At 43.3% G+C, this 12293-nt stretch overlaps 1 protein-coding gene across 1 annotated transcript in view; it reads right to left on the reverse strand.

The window, feature by feature from the left end:
* The window catches only part of FRAS1 (Fraser extracellular matrix complex subunit 1), a 160441-nt gene that overhangs the window by 88002 nt on the left and 60146 nt on the right, over nucleotides 1-12293 (reverse strand). Inside the window, exons 7-13 of the mRNA XM_048049754.2 lie at nucleotides 11604-11687; nucleotides 10866-10967; nucleotides 10571-10762; nucleotides 6955-7044; nucleotides 5245-5392; nucleotides 2362-2505; nucleotides 1910-2044 (exon numbers count right to left, since the gene is read on the reverse strand). Of these exons, the coding sequence (XP_047905711.2) occupies nucleotides 1910-2044; nucleotides 2362-2505; nucleotides 5245-5392; nucleotides 6955-7044; nucleotides 10571-10762; nucleotides 10866-10967; nucleotides 11604-11687 (895 nt within the window). The remainder of the gene's footprint in view (nucleotides 1-1909; nucleotides 2045-2361; nucleotides 2506-5244; nucleotides 5393-6954; nucleotides 7045-10570; nucleotides 10763-10865; nucleotides 10968-11603; nucleotides 11688-12293) is intronic.

A 12293-nucleotide genomic window follows, 5' to 3' on the forward strand; every position in this document is an offset into this window, starting at 1 on the left:
CAGTTAAACCAGATGTGATAAAACGTGAACAAAAGGAAAGACTAATTCCTTGTCTTTTGTTGCAACTCTGACAACAGTGTCTCAGCAGCAGGACGGAGTAAGAAACCTGTTTTTACAGGTGTTTTTCATCTCCAGAGTGAATTCCTCAAGAGAGAGTTTACTGGAACCGTAACCATTAACAGAGCCCCGTTCATCCTTTTTACGCTTTTGGAACGTGCTTATCGCAGATGTTAGAACGATTACGAGAAAATTATTCCTCAACAGCCTAAGGCCTGTCTGGACAATCAGATTACAGATTTATAAAAATGAAGAGGTTACAAAGAAAGAGTGAATGGAAACAAGTTAGGGACCGTATCTGCAATTTAAGACTTTCTCCACTGGTTTTACTTTATACAGAAAATGCAGCCAGGCAGAACTAAAGCAAATTGGTTTAATTCCTCTGAGGAAACAGGAACAAATTTTCCCAGCAACTTTCAGCTACAAGCATGCGTGACTGCAAATTTGGATGGAATGTACAATCAGTAATCTACAAACCAGTAATAAAATGAAACATTAGCCTTTCCCTACTGCTCCAGCAGTACATGGGCACTGCCAATTAAAACACTGGGAGCAGGTGGAAAGGAAATGGTAAAATAAAACCAAATGAAGTAGAAGATTATTTGGTACTTAAGACTGTAAATTCTTTTGGACTGGGTCTCTCTTTTCTATTTATACATGCACAATGGGGCCCTAGTCTTCCAGTCTCTGCTGAAAGACACAGGTTTCTCAAATTTTCAGAACCTGAAACAAATAATCAGCTCTTCAAGGCAAACCACTTTAGAAAAGGAAGTTGAACTTGGAATCAAAAGTGCTTTCCCTTGAAACCTGCCCTAAGTTCTAAGCCTGTATTTAATTTTATGCAGTTGGGCCAGTCCCAAAGAAATTAAAATGATGGCTCAAGAAGTTAAGCATGTGCTTCACACCTCTGCTGAATTAGAGCTGTAGAAATTAGAAGCTTTCTAAAAAGGCCAACACCAAGAGGAGAAAAGCGTTAACTTTAGAGAAAACAATTAAACTGTCACAATGAAAAAGCAACTGCTTTACAGTTTGGGAAAAAATACAAATATTTCAAAGGAGTGTAGGAAGCTCATAAAAACACTATCATGGTTCCATCAAAGAGAAAACTGTAACATGCCAATCTTAATCTCAGTCTTTCTAATAATTAAGATGTAGGATTTAGACACATCTCAGTGTCTTACGGAATTAATAATTTACTCTGTAAATATTCTTCCCGAGAACAGTTAGCCCAAGAAACTTTCAGGAAGAGAGAGCACCATATGAAAGGAATAATGGTAACACAGGATAAAACTTTTCCAAGAAGTGTTTTCTGTGCTTTTTTCTGGGTCCTATCGATCCCCCATTCCTCCAAATAATTTTCCACCTCAGAGTACTGCCTCCTGAGAGGTCTGCCATTAGCAGCTGCAGCTTAGTTCACACTGAACTCAAGAGAAAACCCTTATGGCGACCAGATTGTCAGGCACGGTTCAGGGTGTTATATCCTCTGTAAAATTAATGCATACACCCTGCTCTGAACCCTCGACACCACCAATAACATTTCCAAAAGAGAATTCTGAACTGGAAGAGGACAGAGCTGAAAATCAGAAACTGACCTGTACAAAAGCACAGAGTTTTAGACCAACCAAACCCATCAGCTGAGGAATTTTAATGAGTAAACCAACCAGTAATCAGTTTTACACTGTATGACTTTGGTTCCTCTGTTCACTCCCTGCTTAACTCTAGGGTGAATATTAACACCTATGTCAACAGCATGTCCCTCAACAGAGAGTCTATCTATCTGATAGTTTGGGTACAGCTTTTGTCTGCCATTTTGCTATCACAAAGCATTGCAGTCTTTTTAGCTTTGGGTTACCTGCACACAGAAACTGATCCTGGAAGTACCCCTTCCCACATGAGGTCACACACTGCCCATTCTTCATTAGCAGGGATGTCTGGCACGAGGAGCACTCAAATCCGTTGGTGCAGGCTGAGCATGTTTCATTGCAGGCTTCCAAGAGAAAGCAAAGGAAAAGAAAGATGTATTAATTCTAAACGTCTTGATGCAGCAAGACACCCCTGCTCTGATTAAGAGACGATTTTGTCTCACGTTTGCAAAAGAATTTGAGAACTCACATTTTTCAGGGGCTTCCACCCGAAACCTTTGAAAGCCTTAAGCTCATGGCTACTGTTCAGGATGTGCCTGACTGCTTTTCCAAGCACAGCCAGACAATCTGTTTATAGTAAGCCTGGGGGATCCTGCAGACAAAAGCACGGCAAGCCCCAGGAGAGTCATCTGACAGGGCATATAACTCTTGCAGAGGTTACCTAAGCAAGTGCCCCCATCCTGGTAGAAGCCCGGTGCACAGGTCTCCACACAGCGCCCATTCTGCAGCTGCTTCCTTGCATCACGGCAGGCGTTGCAGTGATCAAAGGAGTGAGAGCAGGTCAGACAGTCTGGGTGGCACTCAGCTAGCACAAAGAAAAGACGCAAAGGCAAAAACCAAGAGGAGTGTTTTCAGCCAGGAAGACATAAAGCAATGCATATTCCAAAATCCAAGTAAAATTCTTTATTAGCTTCTGTTGCTGGTTCAAGGTGCATTAGTTTTGGAGTGGCTTTCTTCCAAAATGGCATGCAAGGGGCTAAACATGATATTTATTTATTTATTCTGATATGTGGGAGGGTATTGTTGAGACTCTGGTTTCCTGACTTTTTTATTGATAAAAGCAATGTTCGTTGTCCACACTGTTGCTCAACAGTAAAAATCCTAGGTCATCAGGAATTAATGGCTCAAAACAACCTAAATTTGAATTTCCTTCAGCTAAACCCTGCAATAAGTCAAGACTGTGCCCACACCTGGTCAAAGTACAGGTGGCAGACCACATCCCCTCCAGTCAAAAGCTTTGTGTCCCAGCGCTGTAGCAAACACTGTTTGACCACAGGTTATTTTCTCAAAGGGCATGGCTGATCTCCCTGCAGAAGCCAGGAGGAAGACTATTTTTTTCTTTACTACTGAGCTTATTTTGCTCATTGGAAGAAAAGCTGCTCCTTTTTGCTGACGAGTCAGCAAAAACGGACTCAATGCTGAAAACTCTCCTTCATTTACACTAAATAAACTGCAAGTTTCCAGGCAGTTATACCTAAGGAAAGAATCGGGACTCAGGAGCTACAGAAGGCAGACAGTTGTAAGGTGATGAGGAATCCAAAGTGGAAAAGCAGGAGAAATGAATAGGAAGTTCTGTCTCTATTTCTTACCAGTAACTTCCTGAAGGTACATGCTGCCCGATCCTTACAGGCTGACAATGAACGGACTTGCTCGGAGAGCCACAGAACAGGCAATTTTTCTCTAAGTACAAAAAAAATCCCTCTGCTCCAACACAAATGTTCTCAGTAAGCTGGCATATTTGCTGTTTTTCACCAAAATATCATTGTGCTTAGGGCTAGATGCTCTACAGTGGCTGAGAACAAATGGCTTCTGTCTGCCTGCTTCCCCCAGCACATCTGTGAGAAGCAGCCATGAATTTTTAGTGGCTTTAAAGATGCAGATGTGTTAGGAGCTGGTGCTCCTGGCTCACAGGTTGAACTGCTGCAGGCTGCGTTTTGCATTTGTTTCTCATCCACTCTGATGCAAAAACAGAAAAAAAAAAAAAAAAAAAGGAGAAAACTGTAGGCTTTGGCAAGGGAAATTTCCATTTGCCTATCAGGACACAAAAATGCAGGTTTGGCTCTGTTCGTCCACTGCCATGACTTCAAAGGATGCCTTTGGCAGAGCACTACCACTGCAGAAGCTGAAAGAAGAGGCCTGATTTTCAAGGGTAACCAGCACACAGTGGTACCCCTTGATAAGAAGAAGAACAGATGGGTGCTGAGAGCACTTTAGAATCTGTCCTCTCCTTAGGAGTCTATGCAGGCACTGTTCCCTTTTGAAAATCCAGGACAATTGTATCTGAACTGCCCAAAACCCATTTTCCTCACTTTTCAATTTGTAGTGCTTTGCATTTTTATTAGCATGCAGTAAATAATAAGCTTTAAAACATTAATATGGCAAATGTGCCAAGCCACTCCTGGAAATGACAGCATAATTAAACTGTGAAGCTATTTTCTTTTTACTCAGATAAACCATTAACTGGAGCACTCTGATAAAACCAAAGTTAGATGAATACAACAGGAACAGCTACCAATATGAAAAATTAGCAAACCACAGATAAAGCCTACCAACTAGGAAATGTAAAGCATACTAACTGTGAAGTGGAAATGAAGGAGAATGAAAATGTCCTGGAGAAAAATGAATTTATATGCAAAATTAACACATAGCTAAGGCTATTTTGATTTTTCCAAACAATTATTAACTGGCAGCCATCCAGCACCAGGTGAGCTTGTGGCTTGACAGTGCAGGCAGGTTCCTTCTCCTTCCCGCTCCTGAGAAATACTCACGAGCCCATAAACTCCAAAACACTTGTTAGGAGTTGCAAAGGTACAGACCTCTGCCTTATAAAACTTGCTGTCTTGAATATAAAGGAATAGACAAAACATTTTCAAAACACCATCCCATCTTTTGCCAGTGGAAAGCCATGATTTAAGGGAAGGGAAGTCAGCAGGATTGTCTTCCATCCTTTGGATAGAGCCCTAAGCCTCTCCAGAAACCTTAATTATGGAATCACAGAATGGCTGGGGTTGGAAGGGACCTTAAAGATCACCTAGTTCCAACCCCCCTGCCATGGGGAGGGATGCCACCCACTAGATCAGGTTGGTCATCCAGCCTGGCCTTGAACACCGCCAGGGATGGGGCACCCACAACTTCTCTGGGCAACCTGCTCCAGTGCCTCACCACCTTTACAGTGAAGAAATTTCTCCTAATGTCTAATCTAAATCTCTTCTCTTTCAGTTTAAGACCATTCCCTCTTGTCCTATCATTATTTACCCGAGTAAAGAGTCCTTCTCCATCCTTTTTATAAGAACCCTCTAAGTATTGGAAAGCCTCAATGAGGTCTCCCTGGAGCCTTCTCTTCTGCAGGCTGAACATCCCCAGCTCTCTCAGCCTTTCTTCCTAGGAGAGGTGCTCCAGCCCCCTGATCACCTTTTTGGCCCTCCTCTGGCCTCGCTCTAACAGGTCCAGAAACATGTGGAAAACGGTCAATTTACAACTGCAAACTGAAGACAAGTTAAAATTCACGAGCGGCGGTGAGAGCCGCCTGGCGCTGGGTCGGTACCTGGCTGGCAGCGCGGGCAGCAGTCGCCCTCCAGCCCAGCAGGCAGGCTGCCCGGCGGGCAGGGTGGGCAGGAGCGCTGCAAGCAGATCACCTCGGCGTCCCGGCACTCGCACTCGCTGCACGGCCCTTCCTTCCATTTCTCTCCGCTCTGCAAAAGGTGACACCAAACGGGCAGCATTAGCACCCCGCACCACGGGCACAGCTGCCGAGCTCTGCAGCCTGGCCAGGCTTGGATCGTGCTTCAGCAGTGACAGCCGGCCTGCCGCCCGGCGGGGATTCCCTGCTGCTTGTTGCCTCCACAGCAACAGGGAGCCTTTGAACAAATGAGGTGTTTTCCTCATGCATGGAAATCCCCAGATATATTTCCAGGCTACATCAGTGCTAGCAGCGAATTAAACATCTTGGGGGCTGCTTCAGGTGATGTGGGACCGTGCAGCTCTGTAATGTTCGCCCTCCAGATCAAGGCAATCTGCAAAGTGCTCACGAATCCCTAATTGCACTTCCTCTCAGCACTCCCTCCCCAAACCGGGGTGTTTTTCAGTTAGCAGTCTTCTCTGCTTCTACACCTATCTTCAACTGCTCTAACTGAAGGCATTTTCTTGTGTTCCCACATCTTGCTGCCTCACTTGTCCCCTTCTTTTTCACAGTCCAGTAACAAGTCTTTGAATCTGCCCTTTCTCTGAACAGATACCTGTAGTCTGTTCTGGGTGTGAATCTATTCATTTGCATAATGACCTTTTCACCACAAGGTAAATTTCTAACCTCAGCAGCATTTGACTTCCTCTCCTCCTCTCTTCTGTTGCCTTGTTCTCCTTTGCCCGCCTGACGCTGCCTACTTTTACAAGTCAACGGAGGGGAGAGATCTCACACCCTCTGCGATCCCTGGGTCTGCTCAGAAGGTCACTGAAGCTGCCCTCGATGGCTGAGGCTCTGCTGGTACCAGGTGAGGAAGTCAAGAGGCAGAAAAGTGTCAGCAAGCCTTTTGCCCGTGAAACTTTTGTGCCAGTTCCTCTCTTGAAAGGGATAAAGCACAAATTGGAATAAACCTGATATCTGAATATGCTTTACCTCACTTCGGTCAGAGAGAGAGATGTGAGGAAGGAAAGGGATGTGTTAACATTAAAAAAAACGAAAGAGCAGCATTAAACTTCTTATTTCTCACATCTGTTGGCAAACAGCAGCCGTTAGCTGCGGCCCTTATCTGCCAGAGCAATGAAAAGTCCATTACTGGTAAATTTCAACAAAGATACTTAACCTGCTCCTTCTATTCAACTCCAGAAAAAACATTCCTTGAAAATATTCATAAAACAATGGACTCTTGTTACAGAGAAAATCATAATTGATGGAATAGGCAGAATGCTATACATTGCCTCTGCTATGCAGCCTCTTCTGTGTCGGATGAAAGTCAGTCATCTTTAACTCCACGAGATGTACAGGAAAGCAATGAGTATGTGTATTAAATATTAACGGAAAACGATTGATTATACCGCACAGAGGAAAGCAAGGCAAACTTAAACTCTGCACCAGACGCACACATTATAAACAAGTGTTCTGTAAATTATAAAAGCAATCTGCAGATAACATTAATGGATTATTTTTCTGCTATACTTGCAAATAATATCCTTCTTGGAACTGGAGAGGGAGAGTCGGTTCTCCAAACCTCTAAAGCAGAATTCTCTATTATGTGCTCCAAAGTACCAGGATACTTACAGCTTTTCTATGTTCTTTGTAAACACAATAACTATTACTCGAAATACATTCAGGACAGCACTTCCCATCTAAGTGAATTAATTCTTCACCCTGTGAAGAGAAAGGTTGCAACAATTCAAACAAAATCAGCAATACCAAAAATACTGTGGAATGCAGAGGCAGAACAGCTCTTGCCCTGGAATGCAATCTTCAGTATCTAATTTCACGTTATCTTCTCTCTATCCTACTTCATCTCTGTAGGTACAGTCTGAAAAATGTGCTTAATGAATATTGCAGTCACACAAGAAACCTCAGAGAAGGCCAGGGAACTCAGTGAAAAGGGTATTGCTTCATCCCTAAATCCTGCAAAGAACCCCCCAGTAGAATCCACTGCAAATACAGAGAACAGGAATGCCATTAGTCACTGTCCATCTCCAGCATTTTACTGGACCACTGTCAAGATTCAAATGCACAGAAGCTTACCTTCATTTTCAATGTTTTTTTTTTTTCCCAAGAGAATTTCAAAGCACATGCTCTATTTATCCCAGATGGAAAAAGCCTGTTCTTTGTTACAAATGTATAACTCCACAGGATTCACTTAAACAGCTCTGGTTTGAAGGTAAGAATTTAGCAGCAGGAGAAAGGAATGACGTGCCCTGATTGGTCACAAGCCCTCGTGGAAGCTGAATATTTAGGAAAGAGGGAGACTTCATCTTAAAGAACCAGGATACAGATCAAAAGAAACAGCTTCAATTTCCTCTTCAAGGACCACACACAGCCTGAATCTCCCCTGGTTCTATACATTTTTGCTGCTTAAATCATTATTTCAAATTGCTGTTGGCGATGGTTGGCTCTCATGTCACTGTTATGTGTTGTAAACTCTCCCACCCCCAGCCCTACCCACATCCCCACCCACACGCAAACACAAACTACAGGAAAACCAACAACAACCAGGCATGGAACACGGCTCCCCTACACCTCCAAAAATGCAACCACACTGCTCTGCCAGAAAAGGGAGAGGCTACGGAGATTTCTAGGCCACGTGTGGCTTTGCTGAAGAGAGATCACTCCGAATATTTCGGGTTGGGAATGTTGAAAGGCCGTGTTGGGCTGGGAGGCAAGGAAGGAAACCTCTACCTCTACCTCTACCTTCTACCTCTGTTTCTTCTAAATACCAGAATGCTGCTGGCAGCTTGCTGGCTGGGTTAGGCACGCAGCACCCTGCGAGCTCTGCCTTCCTGATCCTGTAGTTCTGGGGCTGCTAGGGCTGTTGGAAGTAATACTGAAGGTGGGCAACCCAGGCACCATCACCGGCCCATTCAGGTGGGCTGCAGCATCCCCTCCGAGCACCTCAGGCACGTACCTGAACCTCGTCACCAAGTGTGCTTACTTAGCAGGGCGCTGGGACGTGCTTCAGCAGGATTTTGTGATGCTGACAGCCTGACTAGCTTTGGTTGAGCGCATCCACTTCAAGATCCAAAGCTATCCCAGCCTGCCACATAACTTGCACCCACAGCTCGTCAGTAACCTGCTGAAAACGGCTTTTTGAAGATTAGGTCAGAACCACCGCAGACGTTTTCATTCGGCAGTTCTGCACAGGTTTATTTGAAAGGGTTTAAAAGCTAAGCCTCCACCCTACCTTCACATAATGCTGCTATACTGTGTTGAGCTGTCTAGGATTTGCAGTTCATATCTGTGGCCTCATTATGTTTTAAACAGGACGATGTGACCAGAAAATTAATAGTGCCTTAATGAAGAGATGAATCCAAATGCTCCTAGCTTCACATCAGCTCTGATTTACTGATGCAGGTGCCTAAAATCCAAACCTGCATCTCAAAAAAAAAAAAAAGGAAAAAGGAAAGGAAAAAGAAAATATTTTATGTGCTTTTTGAGATAATATTTTATTGCAGTTAACTAATGGGCACCTTGCACTACTGAGATAAACTATGACCACACATAACTTGGGGAAGCCAGTTTGTCTTGAGGGAAGCTACGTTGGATAATAAATCCTTGGGCAAATATCTTTGATCAAATGGGAACACAACTCTTGTCTACAACAAAGGACATTGCCTTCCTCCTTGCCACTCTCCTCCTCGCAATCACGCTTCATTCAATTCGAAAATGCAGCAGTTCATACTCTGATAAATTATATCATTTTTACTTGTGCCAGCTTTGAGCTCGGTGGTTACCTTTGAGAGCCTCCGTTTGAAAAAGAGCTGCATGAATGATAATGCTGCACACTTTTGAACCCTCCCTTTTGAACCTCATGTGTTAACATCTCCAGCTATCGTCCTGTAAAAGAGCCCTGGCTTTTCTGAATAATGGATTCTTTGTCAGAATCCAAGATATGAGAATGAATATTAAATCATTTTCCCTATTGAGCCATGACAGCATGCCATCATCATTAGTGTAAATGATCCAATTTACAGCCATAAGCATGCAGGAAGCTGACTGAAACAGATGCAAGTGCTCAAGATTTTATGACAATCACAGCTTTCCATCCAGAAAAATCTCTCCATGCAGTTTGAGGTCAGATGATAATCATCAGCACTGCACCAGCAACAAGAGTTTGGGTCCCACACTCAGTGCAATTTTGCTATTTAAAGGGCCCAATCTCAGATGAACACTTTTATTCCTAGATGCATTCTCTCTGTATGATGCATCGTTTGGGACCCTGTGTGTGGATTCTAACTTTTTTTTGAGCACACATTAAAATGATCTAATCTGGTGAACCCATTGTGTGCACTGTGTGGATTTTGGCTGGACTTCAGGCACAACACAAGGGTGCTACTAGTCAAAATTTATCATGCATGCGGAATCGTCAGAAAAGCTTTGCCACTGAAAAGAGACATCTCAGAAGGCCACAGTTCCTTTCCTTCTCTTCCCTGACTCTGTGGAGTAGTTGGTATGATCAGGTATTAACCCACCGATAAAAACAGATGCAGTGAGAACAAACACTGAAGTCTTACCGCAGTGCACGAAGGCAATCCAAAAGGTGTGTGCACGCGTGTGTTTAAAAGACATTCAACCCTATCTAATGCATTTTCCACATCCACTATAGAGCAACTATAACATAACCTGTCAAGTTATTTAGAGTAAACAGCATTTGGAATAAAACACCTTATCAGCTTCACTTCCATGCCCATAATGGCATGGAAAAAATGGAGAAAAGTAGAACACAGTCTCCCATGTCCAACCACCTTACCGAAATCCACAGTTGCATACCGAATGAAGACAAAAGGAACACTTCTTCAGCCGTTAACTATCTCTGACCTGTACATCTCTCCCCACATTCAGCTCCTGGTAAAGCAAGTTTTTTCTGAAACCAGATGTCTCTGACCCTCCATTAGCAGGCAGGCAGCAGTGGTGGAGAAAATCCAAGTTAAATGAGCCACTGACTCAGACTAGCTACCTTCACAGTGCAAGCCCCTCTGAGCAGTCAACCTTGCATGGAAAATCCTAGGTTTTTACTCGCCTTTTCTGTGAAGCGCTTTCAAGGTAATTGCACCAAACGAGCCCAAAAGAAGGGCAGCTTCTTTGTCTCAAAATGGCAGTTGAGAAAAAAGGAAGAAAAAAGGGGGCAAAAAAATTCACAGGACTTGATGGATACCTTTTGAAAGAAGAAAACCTCTCTTACCTTGGCACACTCCACTTTAGCGCACTCTGCTTCATGACAAGTGACTTGACCTTCATCACACAGGCAGAAGTCACAGCGAGTAATATTCCACATCTCCCTGTGGTACCTGATTGTGCCGTCATACAAACAGTTTCCCTTGGAAGACACACACTCCTCACAGCACTTTCCAGAACGCTGCACTTTGTTCTCCCCCTACAAAACATCAACAACCATTAAGCAGGACTTTCTGAACCCTTTCACGTGGGCAAAGTGACATCTGAAGCCTGGGCATCAGAGCTGAAGGATTTTCAACTACCTTCTGACACGTAATAGAGTCACAGGTCTCTCTCAGACATCTGACTTCTCCTCTGTGACAAGCACATGCAGTGCAGGCGTTTTTTTTCCACTGTTCACCATGCTGTTTGAAAAGAACACAAGAGATGTATACAATTGTTAAAACACCATAAATAACTAAATTCTTTCCATAAATCTGTGTTGCCTATTAAATATGATGGCTCCTTCTGCATATCTGTATCCAATACCAATTTTTTTCTTAAGAGATGCTTATTTCCACACGATCAACAAACAGGAAGAAGAGGTATGAGGCTTAAATGATGCTGGTGTGCATTTCTTCTTAATTGCAAGCCAGTGACACTGGGAGGCCTTCACTATCATTATCAGCAAAAAAGTATTGTTAAAAGAAAACCCCACATATGTACATTCATTAAACAGTGCATTGAATTAATTCCAGATGACACAGTGAAAGCTATGAATACTTTTGACCTTCACCGGTGCTTTTTGCTTTCCTCCTTCAAAAAAGCTTTAAAAGAAAGTAACTAACCTGCTTCACCCTGCAAACTTTCTTCCTGCTTGCCAGCAAATTCTTATCTAGTCCTAATTTCTTTCAACTCTTCTGGCTTTCCAGGAAGAGAAAAAGCAACGGTTGTACTAAGCTATTAGTGCTGGCAGAAAGTCAGACGTGAGGGAGAAGGGAAAGAGGTATGTGCCAGAACTTGTGAACAGCTGGCTTTTGGTGTGGCTCATCAGAGCTTACCTGGTACACTCTTCCTGACACCGAGCAGGGCTTTGGAACACATTCTGGGCAACATTTTCCAGGAGACATAACCATAGCTTCATCCTAAATAGAAAGCAGGTGAGACAAGGAAAATAAGCGCATGAATAGTTAACATGCAACTTCGCATCACTGCCTGGAATTCCTGGTGTTTACTATCTGTGTGATAAACCACAGTCACTCAAGGCTTGGTTTTGGCTCTAAAATCTGGGGCCCATCTTTGCACTAGGAGATCAATGTAGAAGGCTAGAAATAAAAATATTTCCCCCTTCCCATTTTCTGGCTCTTCTTTGGATGGCAATCAAAACCCAGATATGTAGACAGGTATATAGGTACAGATAAAGACACACACGCAGTAGAAAAAAGTACTGACACATGCTCAGGTATACAGATAGACAGAGAAAAAAATGTGTATATAAAGCCGTACAGAGAAGCACACTGAAGTATGAGATGGAGGGATTTTTTTCTGGCACCACTGTATTATTAGGCTCTGAGTGGGTGATTTACACTCACCATCTCAGGAGTGCTGTACAGAGGCATTTGCTATGCTTTAGTTAAATCCATGCAGCCCAACTGACTATGCAGGTATAAAATTATGCTTAAAACTTAGACTATTCCAATTTAAGCTTTGTCATGACTGATTTAAATCATGTTGGGATAAGCTGGCACTTC

This window comes from Anser cygnoides, chromosome 4 (assembly GCF_040182565.1).
Source record: "Anser cygnoides isolate HZ-2024a breed goose chromosome 4, Taihu_goose_T2T_genome, whole genome shotgun sequence".
NCBI lineage: Eukaryota > Metazoa > Chordata > Aves > Anseriformes > Anatidae > Anser > Anser cygnoides.